Source organism: Bos mutus, chromosome 5 (genome assembly GCF_027580195.1).
Source record: "Bos mutus isolate GX-2022 chromosome 5, NWIPB_WYAK_1.1, whole genome shotgun sequence".
NCBI lineage: Eukaryota > Metazoa > Chordata > Mammalia > Artiodactyla > Bovidae > Bos > Bos mutus.
In genome coordinates, this window is record NC_091621.1 from 4,501,190 (window position 1) to 4,525,793 (window position 24,604).

At 42.1% G+C, this 24,604-nt stretch overlaps 1 protein-coding gene across 2 annotated transcripts in view; it reads right to left on the reverse strand.

Moving 5' to 3' along the window:
* Nucleotides 1-24,604, reverse strand: part of POLR3B (RNA polymerase III subunit B) — a 123,782-nt gene that overhangs the window by 17,317 nt on the left and 81,861 nt on the right. For both annotated transcript variants that reach the window (XM_005893684.3, XM_070370221.1), the window contains 2 exons: nucleotides 3,835-3,938; nucleotides 3,115-3,281 (listed from right to left, as the gene is read on the reverse strand). In XM_005893684.3, coding sequence (XP_005893746.2) covers nucleotides 3,115-3,281; nucleotides 3,835-3,938 — 271 coding nt within the window. The remainder of the gene's footprint in view (nucleotides 1-3,114; nucleotides 3,282-3,834; nucleotides 3,939-24,604) is intronic.

The window sequence follows — 24,604 nt, forward strand, 5'->3', positions numbered from 1 at the left end:
GGGTAGGAGAAAAAGGGTTATTATGGGATTATATGAAACCATGTGGGAAACTTTTGAAAATCATAAAGCACTATAAAATGAAGAGTCTTTCATTCAATTAAAAAGAATAGTGAAAAAAATGTAAACAGGTTGTGAAAGAGTGTATATAGGACAACCCCTCTTTCACGGTTGCCACCCTTGTCAAGTCACCTTCCTTTCTTGCCTGGACCACTGCAGACAATCCTCTGATCTGTCTCTCTGCTTCTACTCTTATCTCTTAACAATCAATATATTCTTTACACAATAAGCCAGAGTGATTCCTTCTAAAACAGAGCTCACAGCAGGTCATTCTTCTGCTCTAAATTCCCAGTGGTTTCCCATTACATTCAGAATCTGTATCACCCAAACTGTGTATCATGGCCACAAGGTCTAACACAAGCTGGTTCCTGTCCACCTGACTCATTTTCTACTCCCTCTCCCCACCATGCAACTCTACTTGAGCAACACTGGCTTCTTCACTGCTCCTCAAATGTAGCATGCCTGTCTGCTTCAGGGCCTTTGCACTCACTGTCCCCTCTGCCTGAAACATTCTTCACCAGGTACTCATGTGGCTCTGTCAAATATGCCACCTCTTCAGAGAGATGCACCCTGATGGGGTCCTCCTTGCACCCCAGCATCACAGTGCCACGGCACTGTCTCAGCTCTCACCTAGGTTATATTTTGTCCAGAGTATTTGTCACTGTTTGGTATTAAAATATACATTTGGTATTTCCCTGATTATCGCCTCTTTTCCCCAGGAGAAGTAAACTCTGCAGGATAAGCACTTCATCTCTTTGTCACTGTGGTCCCTGCACTAATGACTCTGCCTGGCACACAACTGGTACTTGGTCAACATGTGTCACATGGCTGACTCATGAGCCTTTAGAAAAGGTGTACTAAGAGTTTCAAAAGAGAGTGAATATTTAAATGCTTTGACAGTAGAAAGCTTTTTTCTTCAGTTTGGAGCAAGAGCAGCCAGAAAGATGCCTTTAAAAACATGTTTAACTGCCCCAGAACTTCTTCCTCAAAAGAAAGGAAGCATCTAGTATGTTCCATCTAACTCATGACTTAATCCATAACTCAGTCCAGGGAGGGAGAGACTGTCTTCCCTCTGTTTAAGATGAAGAAATAGGCACAGAGGGCTAAATAAGAGCTGGTGAGTGGTACAGTGACTCAAATTCAGGGCTTTCCCTACTAAGTAAATTTTGGGCCACAGCCTGATGCAAGAGTGGAAAGAGCAAAGAAAACAAAAGACACAGCAGAGAGGACACAAAAGCACCTGCCCCTGCTTGCGTGGTACACATCTTACAGTGCTTTCCGCACCACTAGCAAAGACTTTTGCATCTATCAAGCCATTCTGCTGGCTTAAGTACAGCCAGACTCTTGGAAGACACAGTAGAGTGAAAGGCTCAATGGACAGGGTGTCAGGAGACACTATTCTCACCCTAAGCCTGTCACAAAGTAATTGCATGATCTCTCTATCTCAGTTTTCTTATTTGTACAAGGGGGTCACAATGACCCCCTTTCTTTCCAGCTTTTAATAATAAATGATTCTATTTCTCCACTGTATGGCTCTTCATGGTAGAATTTCTGGAACTCTGTCACCTAATGCCATTCTATCATTAACTGAATAAAGCCATATGCAATTTTTCCTCTTAACTATGCTCAGAAATACGACAAGAGATGAAAGCTGGTGGGTGAATATGTTTGTAAGTCCTGTGTGGAACTTTCAACTAACAAGCTAAAACAGTGTTTCTCAAACTTTGCCACTGAGATGAATGGCTTGGCTGGAGGCACTGGAGAAGGTGGTGTAGACATAGTCTACAGTTTTGTTCACAGGAAGCAGGGCACAACCCATTCAAATCTTCCAGTAAAATTATGTTCAGAAGGTCCGCCAAATTGAGTTACCAGTTCTGCACACCTTCTGGTCAACTACTGCGTTATTTCTGGATGAGAAGCAAAGCGTAAAACGATCAGTTGAGCAATGACAACTTTTCTTTTGAAATGGACCTTAGCTATTTCACTGAATCATTTTTGAAATGGACCACCACTTTTTTCCTGTAATGTGATTTTCTATAATATCTCAACCATGATACACCTAAAGAAATTCACATTATTACAGTCTGGGTAGATCATTTGAGAAAGTAATCTCTATCTTTTAATGTCTAGTAACAAATCTCAATGGTCAGATGCACAGGTCAGGGACCATGTCTATTCTGTTCACTGTTATATACTTAGGTGTTTAACACGCTGTTGGAGAATCAATGTGCAAACATTAGGCCTCAGGCTATCTGTCAGAGCACAAAATACCTGAAATTCATCATAGAAGTACAGAGAAAGGTCAACAGTTAAGAGACTTTGTATTATACACAATTGATGTGTTGTTTAAAAGTTGTGTAGTAATCCTAGTAAATAAGATCTTTTCTACTTTTTAAATGAGAACCTCCTCAGCAAAACAGCATTCCTGAATTTACCAGTTTTTTAATTAAAAAAAATTATTTATTTGTTTATATTTTTGGCTGTGCTGGATCTGTGTTGCTATGTAGGCTTTTCTCTAGTTGCAGCAAGCAGGTAGGGGCTACTCTTTCCTGCAGTGGGCAGGCTTCTCTCATTGCAGAGCACAGGCTTCAGTAACTGCGGCGCGAGGGCTCAGCAGCTGCAGCTTCCAGGACCTAGAGCACAGGCTCAATAGTTGTGGCACGTGGGCTTAGTTGCTCCGAGGCATGTGGGGTCTTCCCCGAGCAGGGATCAAATCTGTGTCTCTTGCATTGGCAGGCAAATTCTTTACCACTGAGCCACCCAGGAAGCCCTAGTTTTCTAAATTCAAACTTGTCTTCTCTCCGGTTCCCCAGTTTAACTGAGATATAATTCACATACAACATCAGGAACAGTATACAGAGTGCTGACGTGAGACACACATGTTGTAAAGTCATGACCACCAGAGCTTAGCTGCCACATCCAGCACCAACCTGGATTTTCTTGTTTCAGATTTCTTTAAAAAGTCCAGCTGTATATTTTAAGGGTTCTTAAGTCTTATCAGACTTTTACTTTAATAAAATCATGCTTTTCCTTTAAGATGTGTAAACACACACTCACCCTGTGATGCCAGATGTAACGTAGTCTTTCCCTAAGTAGTTATAACCGTGGCGGACGAGGTCCTCACACACATCTTTCACTTTACTGCCTCCAAACGCGGTGCCATAGTGGAATCTGCCATCTAACACGCCGGCCTTGCCTGCCAACAGCTCGATTAGCTTTCCCACCTGCGTGATGTGAACAGATTTAAGTAAGCACCTTCCTGTGGTGCAGGAATTCTGTTGGTTTATTTAGCTCTGGCCTTCCTTCCCCACAAAGATTATGAGACTATTACGCTTAGTAACAGTGACAAATTAAGAGCAGCAAATATTTACCCTCTCTTACTGTGACCTAAGTTTATGCCTCCAAAACCCCAATGGGATAGATACTATTATCTCCCTCTGTTAGCACACAAGGAAACTGAAGACCAAGGGGTTAAGCGACTTTGAAGTCCCAAGGCTGGTCAGTGGTGGAGCCAGGCTGACCAATGACAACCACGGAGAGGGAGATGCATTAGGTTTGATATGACGGACTCTTTTGCTGGGGAGTAATTTCGTCACTCAGAAGACTGCCATTGAAGAACAGCCCAGGCCTCTCCACCTCCCCTTGTTAGACCAGCCCACCTGGTCAGGAACCTATTTTTGCTCAACGGCCCTTTCTGAAAATCAGTTTCAGGGTCCCGTCTCTTCCAACTGCCTTGCCCTCTTCCTTAAAAGCAACGTCTCTGAAAAACGGACTGACCGTCATTCGAGATGGGAAGCCATGGGGGTTCATGATGATGTCCGGACAGATGCCAGAGTCACAGAATGGCATGTCTTCCTGAGGGACGATCAAGCCGCAGACACCTGGGGGAGAGAAGATTTCGGGCCGCGTACAGCCAGTCGGCAGGAAGGAAGAGCACAGAACTGAACCGGGATCTCCTCATTGCCATTTCTATCTCTGGTGCTCTCAAACCTTCTCCGTGGTCTCTATCAGGAGTTAACAAAAGCAATTTCTAACTGCCCTGCTAGACAAATGGTTCGAAACAACTGTCCCGGCGGGAAGGCCCTGCAGCCTGCGGACTGGCCTGCTGGCACAACACACAGCGTGCCGTCGGCTACCGGCCCAGCCTCTCCAGCCACGGAGAGGGGAGAGCAGTCCTGGCCCCGTCAGGAGCCCTGAAGCTGCAGGTCAGCAGCGGCCTCGCTCTGCGTCACCAGCTCCTGATGTGCCGTACCCAGGTCCCAGGAATGCGAGTTCTCTGACCACCAAACACAGAGAGCTGACTGAGCGAGGGGTGTGTTTAAATTGTGGTTTTAAAACCTGGGACAAGGAGTACTTGTGCGTGGCCGATGTGCTGACGGGTCTACCCACTGGCTGCTGAGCCCTTGGCTTGCGGGGCCGGTTTCTGCCCCGGCTCCCCTGGCTTTCCCTAAGCTGCCCTAAGGAATTGTAATTCCTATAGTTGACAGCGCATCAGAAAAGGGACCTCAGATTGAAGTGTGAAGTTAAACAAGAAAATTAAATGCCAAATTATTCTTGGAAGAAAAGGCTAGAGTTAGACATGAAATTCTAAGCATGAAAACAAAATCCCACCAACTCTCTGCACTCTACTGATAGTCTCTTAAATTGGTTGTACTTTATTAATCCCTAAATATTATTCTAATCTGTAGAGTTAAAAATCTAACTTATAAAATCTTACCACTTAAATAATTTTAAATTCCTCTGACTTCTTTGTTGATAGGAGGAATACAAGAGTACAATTTAGACTGCTAACCACAATCTACAAAATTCAGAATTAGAAAGCTAGTGTACAATGGCATTGGGGCAAGAAAAAGTGCTTTAATATTTCAAAATATGAAATTTATTTTCCTTTGTACACAAAGCTATCAACCATCTGCATCTATTAAAAAGAAACTGTCCTCAAAGAAACGTTTCTTTCCTCAGTTTGGTTTCTACATAATTACTCAAACTATTTCAAAAGAGATTTTTTTTGGGTGACATGTTATAAACACCAAGACCTGAAATCTAAAGAAAAAGAGCACCATTTATCTATTTGACATCAGTTATCAATATTCAGATTTCCAGTCACTGCCAACAATAATGGTAATTAGGTTTATGAAGCTGAATTCTAGAGCATGTAGGTACTTTACTTGGCTTTTTGGTTGAAACTGTATTGTTTATCATAAAGAACATATGCTTTCCTACATCAAGCATAGAAACAGTCAGTTCACTTGACTGCAAATTCAGCTACAGTGTGTTAGAATTTAAATCAAGCAGAGTCTGTGACTCTCTTTTCTTCTCTCCAAAAATCCATCTTGTCTACACTGAAATTATCCGACAAAACACTGGGGCTACTGGGAAATCTACTCTGAAAGAGATCAAATTGTAAATCTAGGTGCAACCGACAACAACATTGTTTAGCAGTGAACAAAATGTTAAAAACAGCAATTCCTGCAGAGGCCAGTCCCAGGATGTGCTTGGGTGAGAATGTCACTTTGGCTGGTGAGGAGGTGAAGGGCTCGGCTACATCCCTTAAAAACAAAACCGAAGAAAAGCTTCAGCACCCCCTTCCACAGCAGTTCACAGGGGGATGCTGGCGTCGGCTCTAGGGGAAGCTGCCTCTTCGCCTGGTAGGAGAAGGTGGGAGTGAGGAGCAGGAGGTGCAGGAACCCCAGGCGGAAGCTGGACACACTCAGATTGGTGGAGGGTAAAGAAATACATGATTTGCATTCTGTATTCCCAGTCTTAGTGGACACGTTTCATCAAGCAAATTTAACTTCATTTTGTGATTAAAATGAAAGCAGTGCTCCCTCCCCTGAAATCTGAATCTCCAACAACTCTGCTTGAGATCTGATTAATATTTGGTAGAGAGCTTCCTTTCTTGGGAAGTTATTTTCTTACCAGCCCTTTTCTGACATTGCAATTTAAAAAAGTATTGGTTATGTAAGTCACTTACAGATTTTTTTTTTTTTTCATTCCGTAATAGGAACTGCTGGGGCCACATCTGAATCAAGGGCACCTGTAAGCCAAAAATTAAATCTTCGCTAACTTAAAATTACTTTAGGCTCTGAAAACCCTTTTATATGCCAAGATGGTTCCCATAGCAGACAGGCCTGTGTTGTTTGTTTTGTGTGAAAGTGAATGATAAAAGATCCATGAAATCGACACAGAAAGCCAGAACAGCAGAAAGAACTGAGGGCTCTCCATCATTGCGGCTTCTACCCTCTGCTGACTTGTGGAACAATGCGCGCTACACATCCAACTGCAGATCCAACACAGCTGTGCATTTCATTAGATGAAGAGCACTAGTGACACAAGTAAATAATTAACTTATTCTGGTCCGCTGACTGTGCTTATGAGACCAGTCATAGCTGACAGATTTTAATACGAGTTAACACAAAGAAACCATAATGAGCTTAGGAGTTAAAACAAAATATTTAGACAGGATTTGATGATCTCGAATCTCAAATGAGACAGATGATTTTTTTAAACTTTGTATTTTACTGAATTCATTAGGCGGTGGGGGAGAGAGTTCTCGATCTTAGAACCAGACTTTTCTTTCTTTTTTTTTTTTTTTAAAGGTATTTCTGTTTCAGAATTATTCAAATCTTTAATCAAAGCAGAAAGGTTTTTTTTTTTTTTCCTCTTATTTTTCAAATGAAAAATTAAAACTTTGGCTTCTCCAGGAACAGAGGCATAAAAATCTCCTCCGATATTTACAACTCTTTAAAGTTACTCTCCTTTAATACTAGTTTAAAAATGTAAATGATATGCAGTACGCTTCAGTGTGTTAACACTCTCCTGGATCCTTGAAAAGAGGATGGACTACAAATAAACCATATCTAATGGAAGCTGTTGTGAAACAATTACTGATTCATACCTTAAATGCTTACGCAGCATTTCAGATTTTAAAATAAAATTTCATCCCCTGGCTCATGCTGGTGTCTCAACCCCATTGTTTATAGCACAACTGCCTGGCAGTGAAATACAAATACACTAGTTTAACAGGCCTGGAACACTTAACACACTCACAGGGGCCAAGTGGGAATTAGACCACAGATGACACTACAGAACTTTTAACAGATGGAAACAGACAAGAGGGAGAAACTGGAACACAGAAAGTTAGAGCAGAAAAAGTCTACAGATACCCAGTCAATAAAATATTATTCCATCACCATCCATCTTAACATCAAGTTGTAAAGGTGAAGAACTTAGGGAGTCTCAAGAAGCTACAAGTCCGACTGCCAAGCCACACGGCAAAGGCAAGTGTGGGGACCCGCTGTCACGGCTCTCTATGTCACGGTCCAGATAGTGGAGGCTCTTACACCAATTTGTTATTTCTATTTCTGTGCCTTGCAGAACACCACATAAATCATTTTAAGAACAGGTTTACCCAGCAAAATTCCAGTTAATCTGACAAATCACTCTTAGAAAGTATTTCTAATTATAAACAGCAACTGAGTTGTTCAAAAGTCATTTGTAGATTAAAAAAAAAAAAAAAACTAGTCTTAATGTAATGGATCCATTTCAATCCAAACGGGGGTGGTGGCAGGGGGGAAAGAAAAGGTAAGAAAGTAAGAAAAAAGATATGGAAAAAATACTAAAGCATTACATTACCACACAGAGACAGAAAAGCAAGTAACAGCTGGCTAAAGACAAAAACTGAAATAACATCTTTAAGTTGCTATTTTTGGTGTGACTTTAACGTGCTGAGAACCAACTAGCAAAGGGTTTTTCTCTTGTTGACAGCCTGGTCTCCCCTTAAGATCATATTCTGCTTCACTTTTTAATTTTTAAAAATTTTATGCAGCAAGTCTACCTTCTAAATATAAATACTTTCGGATTAAATTTACCACTTTCAGGTTGCTACATATTTTTACTCTTTCTTTTCTGAGAAAAAAAGAGAGAATCATTTTCCTCTATTAACAGGCTGTGTGACAAGTGCTGTGATAGAGGTGGGAATATGAAGAGGTTTAAGACTTGGGTCCACTTCAGAGCTGCCCCGAGCAGAGTAGCCCAACTGAATGCTGACCATGAAAATACCTGGACCGGCTCAGCTCACCGCATTCTAATGCTCTAAGTGATGCAGAGCCGATCCTGCTGAAATAACACCGATCAGAGTCTACACTGCCAACTTTTACTCTCTGTGGGTACTGGTTAGACAAGGCTATTTATTCTGCACAGTTTCATACTCTGAGCACTAAGCGAAGGTGAAATGATGCTGCCATGCTTCTCTATTGGTCACAGTGCAGGAAGAGGCTTGGTGTTCGGGGAAGGTGTGATCACTGCCAAGCCCAGTATTAATGAGGTTCAGACATGGGGGCAGGGGGAGTGCCATCTATAAAAGGCTCATCACCCCTTGGACGCTGAGACCTGCGGAGGGCGGGGCATCGAGGAAGCAGGAGATCTTACTTTATCTCTGTGCTATTCAACCGATATTGTTACCTGGGGGGTAAAGCACCGCGTTCCAGGCAGCCTTAGTTGTTTGGTCTTTGGAATGGGAATAATTAGCATCTATCTCAGGAGGAAATTGTATTACAAAAACAGATGAGCTAATGTCTGAGAGGTACTTTCAGGTCCTCAGAGAAAGGCGGCAGCTAAACACAAGGAATTATTATTATATAAGAAACCTAATTACTCTCAGCAGGAAGCAAACTAGCAAGGCAAAGAAGACCAACTTAATGAATGGATGGAAGGGGCAGATGCAGTGGCACTAACTGTGGCTTAAGAGGCTGAAAGGCAGCTCCCTCCACTGGGCCGTGCAGATCATTTCACGCGATCAGGACGGTGTCTCGTAATAACTTAGGACTTCACAGGACCTGGGCTGCGGATTTCCAGGGCAGAGTAGCTTACTGCTGATGAATATGGTGCTAAATGGGGCCGAAGAAGCAGCAGGAATGCTTTCAAGTTCGAACTGTTCGTGTTCAATAAGAAGTGTTTCTACTTTGAACAAACTCATCTCGATAAGCCTTTACATATTCAGAAATGTAAATCTCTAAGTCGAAATGGGAAGGCTAACACAGGTGGTTACTCCTTTCTTCCTCTCCCCCTTTCCAGTTATTGAATTAACCTTCTTTTATTCTCCACACCACCACCTTAAATAATCCTGAGGGGGAGGGGAGGAGAAAAAAAAAACTGTTGAATCATATTAGCTTTGTTCTGTTGTTGAATCGCTTCCAGATCTATCACATCACTTGCCATATCCCGGTTGACATAATTTTAATTCGGCTCTTCCTTACATGTTAACAGATAAATAATGCATAAGAAAACTTGATTAGCTTTCTTATTAAAACATCACTCTCAATGAGAGGAGGCGCTAGAAGACAATACAGTTTTTACACAGCTTTCCCATGAGCAGTTGAATGGTTTGATGTGATAAATTTGCATAGTCTGAAGCACACAAAGGGCTGATTAATTGAAACCCTTACAATGCTTCTGGAAGCAGCTATTGTAAAACAATAACCATAGGAACTTTACAAAATACACATGGCTGAATGTGTTGAGAGCTTAATAAAATGTGTTGAGGCTACACTATTTGGAAACAGAATTGGAGATTTTTATTCTGGGCCATAAAACACTAAAAACCCTAATTTCAAAGCTTTACTTGGATATTTACTAAAAGGTCAGAGGGTTACTGGCTAGCTACCGAAGACCAAAATTTGTTCTTCAAAAAGCAAATTAAATAAAATCTTCCTGAGGTGTCTATGTGGACAAAAATCACCTTGATTTCAAAGGTTAAAGAGTTGCCAGGATTTCTTTTTGGAAGGAAACTCTGAAGGACTGTCTGGTGTCATATACCTTATCTTGGGGCTCACGCTGTTAACTCCATCAGCCCCCTTCTCCCCTCCCACTGGAGTCTTTCATTCAAAAGGATCAAGCAAAGTAGGGAGCCAAAGACATCCAGACTTTGAAGCTTCAGACTAGCAGAGAGGATTTTAGACGGTTTCAAGTGTTACATGAGTACAAGGTATTATTATTATTACTCTAAGTCAAAGCCTTTTCATTCTCTCACTTTTAGAAAACATAAGATAGAAAACTGAAATGACAAGTGAAGGTCTGGAAAAAGCAAAGCTTCGCCCAGCCTTGCTTAACAAACTTTTTCTCTTGGATTTTTTGCCACAAGCAAATTTAAAATTTTTTACTTTCCACTGCCTCTTCATGCTTACTGTATACAGATTCTTTAATGTGTTGGGAAATCAGGGGAGACTTTCTTTTCTTCTAATAGACATTCAGTTAAAATCTAATAAATTAATTTAGCAGGTTGCTGAATAATTTTTATTAATGCAAAATGGAGGCAAGGGACCTTATCATGGAACTTTTGTTGAACAAGAGAGAGTCAAAGATGAATCTTCCAAACAATGTTATCCATAAAGGTGTAATCCCTATGAACCAAAGATAGATAAGCTGAATCAGCCTGTAGAAAAAAACTGCACTTTGATAAGACTGTATTTCTATTTTAAAACAAAGGTTGACTTCACTCCACTTAAACTGGCTGTTTGAGGATTTAGGGGGCGATGCTGAGGAGGGTATGCCATTATCTCAGATTTGCAGTTATTAAAAAGCTTCTGTTTGCCAGGACAAACACTCTTGCTCAAATACAGTTTTTCCTCTCCTTTGGAATACTGTTTGGTGTTGCTGCCGATTCTGTGATCTCCAGGACCTTTGTTGGAGGTGCTAATCCTTTTTCACATGAGAGACTGAGAAATGTTCTCTGAGAGAAGTGATATATTGCTTTTTTCCCCTACATCAAAGGAGTCCACTTTTTCCTCCCTCATTGTGAATGGCAGCAAAAGTCAGAGGAAATCTGGAAATATAATAATTTGGTTTCCTGAGGACTGAAATGAAATTTAACTTGGGAATTCCTTAGGCTGACAGGTAATTTTTGTTAAAGGATTAAACAATAAAACAAGCAAACAAAAACCCAACTGAGCAGGAAATCTGCTCACCCTTCTAATAAATGCACTGACCATCACAGAAAGCAAGGCTCAAGATACAAATGTGTGCCCTTGATGAACCTTGTTCATATAGAACCTATGCCAAAGTTCAAGAGGCTTATACACATTATTTTGACTTTAATAAAAACTCTAGTTCCAAACATGACTCCAACCAGCACTCTATGTGAATGCCCCTTCCTATCTTTGTGTGCTGTGCTTAGTCGCTCAGTCATGTCCAACTCACTGTGACCCTATGGACTGAAGCTCGCCAGGCTCCTCTGTCCATGGGGATTCTCCAGACAAGAATACCAGAGTGGGTTGCCATGCCCTCCCAGGGCATCTTCCCAACCCAGGGATCGGACCCAGGTCTCCCGCATTGCAGGCAGATCCTTTACCATCTGAGCCACCAGGAAGCCCCTTCCTGTCTTTAACTCTTATCTATAAATTTGATCAAGGAAGAATGTGAAGAGAAAACACGAAGAACATTCCAGACCCATGTCTGCTCTACTTTCCCCTGTGGAGCATCATTATGCATCTATTATACAGGTCATAGCTTCACTATGAAGTACCCGGATGTTGAGAACACTTGGGAAAGGAGATCAAGACTTTGGGGTCCTAATATTTTCCCACCACCACCAGAATTTAAAATTAAAGTAAGCTTTCCTTCCTTCATAAACAAACATACAACAAATTCATAACTTTGCTGTACAGGTTATTACTAACTCATCTCACCTTCCCCAATAGTTTGCATATTACTAAAAGGATGAACTGTTCTAGAGATCTCTGACCAAGGGCCAGTTCCTTTGAGGGGGAGCTCATTCACTAAGCATTTACTGATGAGATGCACAATGAACCTCACAAAGACCCAGAGGATGATGTACTTCATTAAAAGTCTTTGCATTTCTCATTGGAAAACTCTATTGGAATTCCCTTATCTAAAAAGTGTGTTGTGTATTTTAGGGGGAGAATAGATACATGTATATGTATGGCCCAGTCCCTTTGCTGTCCACCTGACACTATTACAGCTTTGTTAGTCAGCTATAATCCAATACAAAGTAAAAAGTTTAAAAAGTAAACAAAAAGAGTGTTGTGAGTGAATCCTGGCTGCTTCGCGTTAATTCCCTCTTCTTTATGGAATCCTTTCTCTCTCCTCCACGCTTGGCTCTCTCTGCTTGGTCCTCCTCTGTTGTCCAGGTCACAGGAAGTGCTGCTGCTGACTGGGTCTGCCACATTTTAAACAGCTACTGATCAAATACTTTCACTTCTCCAGCCGGCCTTCTCTGTCCAATCAATTGCATTCAAGCTTTGCTTATCACAGAGCACTTATGTTGAACCCAGCTAGTTAGAACTGATTTTTCTGTCCCAGTTCACCCACGTACTGTGGCCTCTTCGACCTTCTTCTTGAGTTTTTATAACACAGAGCTTGTAACTACCACTGTTTAGCTACCTCTTTAGCTGTGTTTCTTTTAGCTACTAATTATCCCACCACCTTTGAAGTGATCAGGCTGGAGCAGGATAGACACTCATGTTCTGTAAAACTAAATTTTCAAGTCTGTTAGAGAGGATATTTTCAGAGGCATTAGGTACAGAAATGCCATCTACACAGTGTGTGCATACAAAAAAGACTTCCTAATTCCTAATAACAACTTTGTCAAGGTAAACTTTCACCAAAAGACAAAAACGAGGCCATCTGCAGGGCCACATTGCTTTTTAAACACCAAGACTAACAAATTTAATGCTCTAAATGGAGGGGGTGAGAGAGGTGGGCATAAAGATGACCTATGTCAAAACAATCTTTACTTTTTCTCATAGAGAACACACTTGTGTCAGCTTGCAGGAGAGGCTACCAAAAAAAAACTTCCAAAAAAATTCTACATTTCAAGAGTAAAAGCTTAGTTCAACTAAGAGTTCTCTTACGCTGGTGTGCATCTAGACCAATACAGAAAGAAATCATTGTAGGAGACACCACATCACAACACTATGAAATTTTGGTCGGCTCACTTCATGACAGCCACAACAGCATAATGGACATTGTGGACTATTCTCCATTTCATTCACAGTTTATTCTCTCAGGCCTCATCCAGCTCCTCTCTGGGCCCCACGCTGAGGGCTGCGTGGCTTGCAAGGCTCCACGCAGATGCCACCAGCTGTGCCCACTGCACATGAACATTCAAGTCAGCTCCCTCCAGCCCTGTCCAGGTCACTGCCCTCAAGGGCCCTCCTGGCTCTAACCACCACATCGAGCCAGACAAACCAGGAGAGTGGACAAAGGAGAGGACAAAGAGAGTGAACAAAGCAAACAAAAAATCTTCTTTGTCTTCTACATAGGCTGACTCTTGACAGATTTAGAAATTTTAACCAAACACTGTCTTCTGGCCAGGCTACTGGGCCAATGAGTTTTACAATGAGTTGATTTTAGAAAGACAGGAATACCTGGTAACATAGCTCTGTGTCAGAAGTATATCTTAATATGGGGGATCGTCAGGCATTTTGGGAATGAGGTATGTGAGGATAGTATTTCCTTTGGACTGGTGGCTGAGGAGTGCTATGTAAAGCTGCTTGTCCAGGATGAAAGGGAATTTTGCATCTCCTCAAGGAAATACTAGAATTAATAAATAGGTAATATTAAATATAATATTAAGAAAAACTAGAATTTTGTCTCAGGAAAAGGCTGCGTCTTCTTCAAGGGAAAATTCCAGGGAATATAGCAACCTTGGCTTCCCAGGTGTGGTGGTGGCGGTGGCGGTTTAGTGGCTCAGTTGTGTCAGACCCTGTGACCTCACACACGGTGGCCGACCGACCAGGCTCTTCTCTCCATGGGATTTCCCAGGCAAGAATAACGGAGTGGGTTGCCATTTCCTTCTCCAGGGGATCTTCCTGTCCCGGGGATTGAACTCAGAGCTCCTGCATCGCAGGCAGATTCTTTACCACTGTGCCACCTGGGAAGCTGAGGCTTCCCCCGTAGGTCAGCAAGTAAAAGACTGAGCACACACATACACGGCAACCTTGGGGACAGAGTCGTAATGGGATACCAAGAGAGGACACCTTACCTGGTACAGAATGGGCAATGCACTTGGAATCAGAAATCTGGATCTCAACTGACTCTGCCAGCACTAAGCTGTAGGAGGCAGGCCACTCACGACTCTGACCCTCAATTTCCTGATCTGGATAGTAGGAACAATGATCCCAACTAGAACTGTAAAGGTTAAAGGATGGAATATAGATGAAAATGCTCATAAACTATTAATCACAAAAGGTAAGACACTGAAAGTTTGCATGCAGGTGACTCCCAAATTTTATCTCTAGTACCAACCTCCCCCCAGAGCACCAGACTCTATCCAAGTGCCTACTCAACCTTTTCACTTGGGAGTCTAATGTGCTTCTCAGACCAGAGAACCAAATTCAACTCCTGCTGCTGCTAAGTTGCTTCAGTCGTGTTCGACTCTGTAGGACCCCATGGACGGCAGCCTACCAGGCTCCTCTGTCCACGGGGTTTTCCAGACAAGAGTACTGGAGTGGGGTGCCACTGCCTTCTCCGAACTCAACTCCTGCCCCGGCCTAACTCCAAAAAACTGTTCCTTCCCGGTCCTCCCTTTCTTGATAGACCGCCTTGCCAGCGGCTCAGGCCACAGACCTCACCCTCAGTTCCTGTCTTTTCCATCTCCAGCATCTCAGCCATCAGCAAGTCCTGCTGGCTCTAATTCCAGAGCACACCCAGAATGCATCACTTCTCTCCTGTTCTCCACTACTGCCCTTGTTCAAGTCACCGTCCCCTCCTGCCTGGACCACTGCCACCACCTCTGGGCTTCTCTGCCTGCTCCCCTCCAATCTACTCTCCATGGGGAACCCAGGTTGATTTCTTAAAACGGTAATTCCATCTTGTCACTCCTTTGCTTACAGTCGCTACCCAACAGGCCTGCTGGTTCCCAGGATATTAGAATGAAGTCCAAATCCCTTTCTTTTGCCCACATGACCCTGTACGCTGTGCCCCATCCTTTTTCTCTCACTGTCTCAAACTGTGTTCCTGCTCAGGCACATGTCTGGCCAGACTGCCCTTGTGTGTCTTCTCTGATTGTACCAAGCTCACTCATGCCTCAGGGCTGGTGAACTTAACTCTCCCAGACCCTTGCGTCCCTGGCTTCTTTTCATCCTCCAGGTCTCAGTTCAAGTCCGCTTTCTCCAAGAGGCCGACCTTAACCATCAACTACAGGGCAGCCCTCTCTTCCTGAAAACCAGTCACTTTTGCATTAGTCTTCCTGTGTCACACTGATCACTACCTTATTCTGTTTGTATTTTTGTTTACTTTTTTTCTGTTTTCTTCCCCAAGAAAACATAAATCCCAGGAAAGCAGAGACTCTGTCAGTATTTACCACTGTTATTTCTAATATTGAGAACCGGGCCTGGTACATAGTGAGAGCTTGAGAAATGGATCGATTAATAATATAAGCACTTGAGATGATCCTCCATTATATCAAGTTCAATGAGACACAAAGTTGCTTTGTGATTGGTGCCATCCTTTACCAGGCTTAAAACCAGTCACTATGGCCTCCTGACTCTTCTTGGCTCTATTCCTGTAGGTCAACAGGTTTTCACTCTTTACTGCTGCTCCCCATTTTTTCTTTCACAGGAAAAACAAAATCTTCATCACAGCCCTCCAAGTCCAAACCACACCTAGCCTGTCTCCCTTTCCTGCCCAGCCTGCGACAGCAGACCTTCCAGCGGTCACCTCTCCTGACTGTGGCCATGGACCAGGCACTGCCTGTTTCACACACATCATTCTGTTTAATCCTGGTAACAACTCCTAGGAAACCGTCTCTATTTCAAAGGGATAAAACTGGTCACTTGGCACTCAGGACCTTTATCTCTTTACTATACTTTTTCTCAACCTGAAGGCTTTCTTTAAATGCTGAACAGAGGTAACCTCGAAAAAAAGGGGAAAGTGTGCATTCAGTAAGCCCACAGGGCAGGGCAGGGGTACTGGGTGTACATTACAGGCAAGTGCACTCAGGTTCCATATAAGAGAACCGTAGCCTCAGAAAGCTGCAAGAGGCTCCCTTCACAGGTCACAGGCAAAGAGGAACAGCATCTGTAAAATGTAATCTAAAAGAAATTCTTATTCTAGGGAAGATAGATTTGGACCAGACTTCTTAAAAAGTGTTTTCAAATGCTGAGTTTTATCCCTATCTACAACAACCTCACAACTTCCCTATCACGAATGGTCTTCACCATTTAGTTTAGTATGAACTGTATGCAATCCATTGTATTCATCTTTTTGCCAATTACTCAGGAACACTAGCCAAGGGCTGAGTTTCCTTGCTACCTCTCAAAGAGCCAACATGATTTTGAGCCCACGGCAGGGATTTAAATATGACCAAATAGATTTCTCTGGGCTGTCAAGGCAGATTTTTATTGAAGCTCAGGGTGCATCTCCGGGTGGGTATGTGCATTTAGCTATTTTGGTTGAAAAGCTTTAGCAGGCTTCTGTGGTCAGTTAGGGAGAGGGCAATGGCACCCCACTCCAGTACTTTTGCCTAGAAAATCCCATGCACGGAGGAGCCTGGTAGGCTGAAGTCCATGGGGTCGCTAGAGTCGGAAACAACTGAGCGACTTCACTTTCACTTTTCACTTTCATGCATTGGGAAAGGAAATGGCAATCCACTCCAGTGTTCTTGCCTGGAGAATCCCAGAGACGGGGAAGCCTGGTGGGCTGCCGTCCCTTGGGTCACACAGAGTCGGACACGACTGAAGCGACTTAGCAGCAGCAGTGGTCAGTTAGGGCTGGGGAGCTATGAGTCCAGGGTGATGAAAACCCTGGTACCAGTCTGGATAAAAATAGGACATTTCATTTCTGATATTTACTGGGACAAATAAGTTACATTAATTTGGGGAGGGAAGATTTTGGCTTGTTATATTTGTATGTTTGTGATACTTTATTTAATAAACTATTCCACAGACACATTGAACAGATACTGTATAATATGTAAAGTGCTGTGCAGGATGCTGGGTGGGGGTAGTTAAATTAGTAGGGCATGTTTTCCATCCTCAATAAATCTAAAATATACTTAAGTTAGCCCAACAAAGGGTTCTGATGTTTAACAATATATACAAGTGGTTTAACAAAACCATGATTATTTTTGAATCTTTATGATTTTACTATAAATGAAAAAACTTGAAAAAATAGGTTTCTGCCATTGTTGTGTCTCTGGTTTCAGAAGGGGGACATTCACAGAAAGGATAAACATGTCAGACTTTAGTTATAATAATGATCCAGGAAAAAGATATGCTATTCTCAGATAAGAGTTGCCAAACTGTGATGAATACCTTTCTGATAATCATTAGCATTTATGTCATAATTCTGATTATATGAACTTTAAACCTTTTTTAAGTTAGTTTTCAATCTCAGAAATGCTTACATCAGACAACAAAAACAAGGTACCTTGGAGGCAAGGCTCTGATTAGCAGATAAAAGGTGTTCTAAAAACTCTTCTCACCTTTTACTAAAATAACTTTAATTTCAGTTCTATATGCTGCAGTGAAAAAAATTCACACACTTAGCATTCTTGTGTTGAACATTCTTAAATAATAGACACGTGGATTTCCAGGAAACAGGGAAGAAGAAACATGTCTATCTCTACTCCTTCTCTGAACCTCACTAACAAGACAGTTGACAAAATTAAGGTATAAGCCTATAAGGAAAAAGAATGGGCAAGAGAGAACTATACAATTTTGAAAGCTGATGAACAGAGGAAAGAACACTAAGTGACTTAAGAGAAGGAGAAAATTACACCTGAAAAAGGTTTTCATTCCAATCCCAAAGAAAGGCAATGCCAAAGAATGGTCAAACTACCGCACAATTGCACTCATCTCACACGCTAGCAAAGTAATGCTCAAAATTTTTGAAGCCAGGCTTCAACCAGTATGTGAACAGTGAACTTCCAGATGTTCAAGCTGGGTTCAGAAAAGGCAGAGGAACCAGAGATCAAGTTGCCAACATCTGTTGGATCATAGAAAAAGCAAGAGGGCTCCCAAAACACATTTTCTTCTGTTTTATTGACTATGCCAAAGCCTTTGACTGTGTGGATCACAACAAACTGTGGAAAATTCTTAAAGAGATGGGAATACTAGACCACCTTACTTGCCTCCTGAGAAATCTATATACAAGTCAAGAAGCAACAATTAGAGCCGGACATGGAACAAGGAACTGGTTCCAAATTGGGAAAGTAGTCCATCAAGGCTATATATTGTCACCCTGCTTATTTAACTTCTATGCAAAGTACATCATGCGAAATGCTGGGCTGGATGAAGCACAAGCTGGAATTAAGATTGCCAGGAGAAATATCAATAACCTCAGATATGCAGATGACATTCCCCTTATGGCAGAAAGTAAAGAGGAACTGAACAGCCTCTTGATGAAAGTGAAAGAGGAGAGTGAAAAAGCTGGCTTAAAATTCAACATTACAAAAACTAAGATCATGGCATCTGGTCCCATCACTTCATAGCAAATAGATGGGGAAACAACAAGAGACTTTATTTTGGGGGACTCCAACATCGCTGCTGATGGTGACTGCAGCCATGAAATTAAAAGACACTTACTCCTTGGAAGAAAAGTTATGACCAACCTAGACAGCATATTAAAAAGCAGAGACATTACTTTGCTGACAAAGGTCTGTCTAGTCAAAGCTATGGTTTTTTCCAGTAGTCATGTATAGATGTGAGAGTTGGACCTTAAAGAAAGCTGAATGCTGAAGAATTGATGCTTTTGAACTGTGATGTTGGAGAAGACTCTTGAGAGTCCCTTGGACTGCAAGGAGATCCAACCAGTCCATCCTAAAGGAAGTCAGTCCTGAATATTCATTGGAAGGACTGATGCTGAAGCTGAAACTCCAATACTTTGGCCACCTGATGTGAAGAACTGACTCATTGGAAAAGACCCTGATGCTGGGAAAGACTGAAGGAGGGAGAAGAAGGGGACGACAGAGGACTAGATGGTTGGATAGCATCACTGACTTGATGGACATGAGTTTGAGCAAATTCTGGGAGTTGGTGATGGACAGGCCTGGCATGCTATAGTCCATGGGGTTGCAAAGAGTTGGACACAACTGAATGACTGACCTGAACTGAACCTGCACGGAGGCACAAGGAAGGGAACTGCCTCAGACCTCTCCACCGCTCCCGGGAAGGCTCAGGAAACAGACAAAAAGTGCTGTGAAAACAGGGTGAGGGGTGGGCCTAAGGGCAGTAGTACTGACTCATAGGCTCCCTGTCCACCGGCAACCCCGGCGGGCTCTGTATTTAAAATGCACCTCACTCATTGCAACCCCATGGACTGTACCTGCCAGGCTCCTCTGTCCACAGAATTCTCCAGGCAAGAATACTGGAATGGGTCGCCATTTCCTCCTCCAGGGTTCGAACCAGGGATAGAATATGGCAGGAAGATTCTTTACTGTCTAAGCAGTAAGCCCAGCGAAGCCCACCACTTCCCCCACTCACCACCAACTCTCACCTGGGCTGTTACAACTGCCTTTGAACTGGAATCGGGGCTCCCTCACTTGCCCCATACAGCCTGTTTTCATGGGGGCCAAAGGAAGTCCCATCGTATTTCTCGTTTGCTCAGACCCCTCGGGTGGCATCTCTCTCCCTCAGGGTAAAGCTGAAGTTCACAGAGTGACCAGGGAGGCCTCATCTCTGACTGCCTCCGCTCCAGCCCGCACTGGCTCCTGGCTGGGCCTCCACACACCAGGCTGAGCGCAGCCTCAGACCTCCCTTTTTTGGAAGAGGGTTTGCGCCCTTCCTTCTCTCAGGACTATACTCAGTCATCTTCTCAGTAAGGCACTGCTCCTCAACCACTTTACTTACAATGTCATGAATAATCACTCCCCCTTGGCCTGCTTCCTGTTTTGCTCCCCTATCTCTTAGTTTTTTTCATCTCAGCACTTAGCATTATCTCTCTTGCCCACAGGAATGTAAGCTCCAAATGGGCTGGGATCTTGTCTGTTCTGTTCACTGCGTATCAGCAGGACATGGAATAGTACCGGACACTTAAGAGATACATAACTAAGTCTTTGTAGAAATATATGTCTGTATAAGAAATCATCAGAACCTGAGTTTTTATTTTCTACCCTATACAGCCAAGAAACTACCTTCTACCCCCAAAAACCTACCCAAGAAAATGAACCAGAATGACCCATGACCCGGTGTGGGGTGTTGACACAGCAGAGGGTGGGGTAAGGATACAGAGGAATGAAATGAAAGCCTGTGCACTGGGCTCACAGCCTGCTGCCCCCGTCTGGCTTCCAGAAGGTCAGCTGACAGATAAACCTTAAGCACTGCTCCTACCCACATTTCCAACTGCAACCTGAAATTGAACCGAATGGCACTCGCAAGAAATACGATTCACTGCTTGATCACCTACAATGACTTCCACCAGTCAACAGGTTCTATCCCTGGGACACAGACTTGACAACCATTCTTTAGGGTTCCAGGAGGCACTGCACATTAAAGAAAAGCTTCCAACAACAACCAGACTCTAAAACACACACGAGGAAAAGAAAGCTCTCAAGAAACAGAGATTACATTAGAAACAGAAAAAAACCCAAAAAAGAAAACAAAACCAAAAAAGTAAAGCTAAAAACTAAAAGAAAAGTTAAAATATATAAATACATATCTGTTATTATAAAATGAAGAGTACAAATTTAAAATTATAATTGGAAATCAAAAATATAAATAGGTTAAAAGGATCTTGAAAATAAAACTGATCCAATCTCCTAGAAATAAAAATAAGAGAAAAGAATGGAGAGCAGGGAGAGAAAAGATAACAAAGCTAGAATATCAGTCTGGAAGAAATCTAACTAACAGGAAAACCAGAAAGGGCATGGGGAAAATGATGAAAAGGAAATTACCAACAACAAATATATGAAAACGTCCAAGAATTGAAGGAACTTGAACTTCCAGAATAAGAGGGTGTCTGATGTTCAAGGACAAGAAATGAGAAAAGAGTCTATGGAATTTCAGAATTCAAGAAAAGAAAACAGTAAAAGCTTCCAGGGGTGGGCAAAGAGGGAAGGATGGAAGGAGGAAAAGAGAGAGAAAAAGAGCGCACTGACAAAGATCTGAAGAATGATGTTGCAATTCATATAAGTAAGATGGAATCTGGACAATAATGTAGCGATGGGATCAAAATCCTTAGGGAGAGCAATTTTTAAATCTAGAATTCTTTACTCAACCAAACTATATTTCAAGTATGAGGATAGAATATGTTCAGACATACACGAGCTCAAAAAAATGTACTTTACATGCACACTTTCTCAGCAACTTAATAGATGGACTATCCCACTACAGGGGTGGGAGGTGGGGTAGAGAGAGCAGTGACGGGAGAGCCAAGAAACAAGGGCTCAAAGCAGGCTGTCATAAATGATTACCATTCAGCAGGCTTAGAGTGCAGTGCATGGGCTGGGTTGCCCCTAAAATTCATATTACTGATGTTGAAGTTCTGGCCTCTAGAGCTGAGAGACAATAACTTTTCTTGTTTAGGTCACCTAAGTCTGTGGCATTTTATTTTAGCAGTCCAAGCAAACCAATACAGAGTGCTTCCCAACCTTTCTAAGAATGGGCACGCAAGATGAGCTGTAATGGTCTTGGCTTCCCCAGGCTCCGGCCTGCACTCCTCAGAGTTCCAAGGATTAACCTCTCAGTTTGCCTATTACAATTCTTAACACTTTCCTGGGAAGGTCTGGCTCAGAGAAGAACCATCATGGCTTGGAGGAGGACGAGTGGGGACACTATACAAGAAACCATCTGGGGAAAAAATGGTTCTAACAGACCACCGATCATGTGGAAAATTGTGCTGAGAGGCTATTGATGGTATAGAAGAATGGTAATAAAAATAAGGAAAATTAAGCAAAATTCTTAAATGAGATACAGATTAACTTCTGAAAAAATAAAGTTATATAACCAAAGAAATGTACTCAACAATCACTTGGTTTGGAAGCAAATATTTATGGCACCAGATAATGCAATATAATTAAATAACTTAAAATTATGATAAATCTATGCAGGGAATGGAAGTTGGGAATAGGAAATGGAGGTAGCCAAGTGTAGGTCCTCCTACCTATCACAAGGCGAGATCAGCAAGCAATGTCTGCTGGTGAATCCGTCTGCAAATGGATGAATGAACACAGAGCTGCTTAAGAATATTATTTAGAAATACTAAGATGAAATTGAGGTGAAACTGCTTCAGGAAGCAGAATAAGAAGAAAGGAAAGGAAAGAAAACTATGTTTTTTACAAGGCACTCTTTTTTGGTACCATTTGACCTTTTTAAGCCATGTGCATTTATTATTTAATAAAAATTATTTAAATAAAAATTATGTGAATGGTCCTTTTACTCTGATAAAGCTTACATTATCTATTTTTTGTTTGTTTGCTGTTCCCCCCCAATCTTTTCAATAAATCTAATGAAGTTGTAAGAGAAGAGAATATCAAGGGAATCTAGGCTAATCAGAAGGTTTTACCCTTGGATTAAAAGCCATCTGGAAAAAGAAAACTAGCAAGATAAACTCCTCACTACAAGTGAAAGGTCATCTGGACCCAGGAGGACTTCTTTCAGTTTCGTATAGAGATATTCTAGTCAAAGCTCCCTAAGACTGAAGAGATCTCTAAACTCTGCTGCGTTTCAGATCACTGCAAGTTGGAAACCACTTCTGTCAATGAACACTATCTGTAGTTTATTGACAGTTTGAAAAAATGCGAGAGCACAGACTTGATGACATTTTACCTCGAGGTCTGTATTCACAGGTACTTACTAACCAAGCATGGTTTTCATTCAGAAGTACTGCTTTGTTTCTACTGTAACATACACACACTCATATACAATGTACAGATTAAAATCTGGGTAAAAATCAATCCATCAAGAGCGGGGAACCTGTTCCTTTTCATATTCCCTGTACTTTCAATTCATTCATATATTCAACTGTTATCAATTATCTACTAAATATCTACTCTGAGAAAAGCTCTTATGAGAATCTAAGGACATAGTCCCTGTCCTCAAGCTTAGTGAAATGCAAACACAGTGGATAAGTACTGAAATGTACACCAGCCTTCAACTCTTTACACAGTAACTTTGATGGAACAAAGCACAAGGATTTGGGCTTCAACTGTGCACACTGATTCAGAATAGAGATGTCCTCTTATGGTGTGCATGCTTGTAAAACTTTTAGTGCCAACCAACATTTTATAAGAGGAGTATCAAGCTTTGCTCTTGTCCAGGAAATAGGTCAAGTAAAATAGATGCTGTTAACGAGGCTATGGTTACCCCAGAAAGACTTCGGAGTATATCTCAGAAAGTGTCAAGACCAATGGAGAAGGAGAAACAATCTCAATATAGAGAATCTGACTTTCACTGGTAAGCAATAGAAAATAATAGAACCTCAAGATCGGTTTTAAACTCAAAAGTTAAGACTTAGCATCTTACGGAACTGTATGAAGTAGAGGTATCAAATTCACAGTTACAGATGGAACCAATTCTGTTTCATAAAATATTGATAGGCTGAAATAATCTTGTGTCTGTTAACTGAACTAAAAAATGCTTCCAATGAAATAGCACCTTAGTCTGAAAAAGTTCCACTGATGGAATGACAACTAAGGCTGGATTCATTTGACCAAACACATTATAATATGTGATATACTTGCCTGGCAAAGCAATAGTCAGAATCATCAAGAATTTAATGTATAATTATCTTCAAACCAGTCAATTAAAAACAAGAAGATGGGATGGGGTAGGAGATGGGAGAGGGGTTCAGGAGAGAAGGAATAGAACAAACAACAAAAACAGGAAGATACCACACCAGCAATTTATAAGCACAAGTGAGATTCAAAGTTGAAGACTGAATGAGTAATAGCCAGTATTAATGATCACAGCTTTCACTTCTTGAGCACTTACTATGTGTCAGGCACAACCCTAACTGCTTAACAGTCAGGATAGCAAACAGGTTAGTTACAGAGCATGGACTCTGGAGCTAGGCTGCTAGGGCCTAAAAACCAGCTCTGCCACCAACTGGGGATGTGGCAACCTTCTAACCTCTCTGTGCCTTGACTTTCTCACCTATAAAGTGCAGATTGACCTCCCTCCTGGGACTGTGGAAGAAACAGATGAGCAATGTGCCAGGCACACTGAGTGCTACCCAAGTGTTAGCTGCTGTTGTTCTGAATACTACTGCATGGCAGACAGCTAAAACTCAAACACCAGGACAAACTTAAACTCTAGGTATATATTGACTAAAAGAGACTCTGTTGCTAAGTTAATCAGTAGTGACACAGTACCACATGTTCCTTGAAGATAAAAACAAAACAAAACCAACAATGAATGAAAACCCAGCACTGACCATCAGCAGAAATAGGCTTGCCAATGGGATCTGATGGAGAAGGAGCCTCGAGGAGAAGGGTCACTGTGAGGTAGACAAAGCACTGCACTGGAGGCGGGGAAGACCACGGTTCTAACATCCGCTCAGCACCGAGCTGGGCACCTGTGACCGGCTGCTCACCGAGCAGGGCCTGAACTTCCTTTTGTGTTAAACAAAGGGGCAGATGACTCTGAGGTAC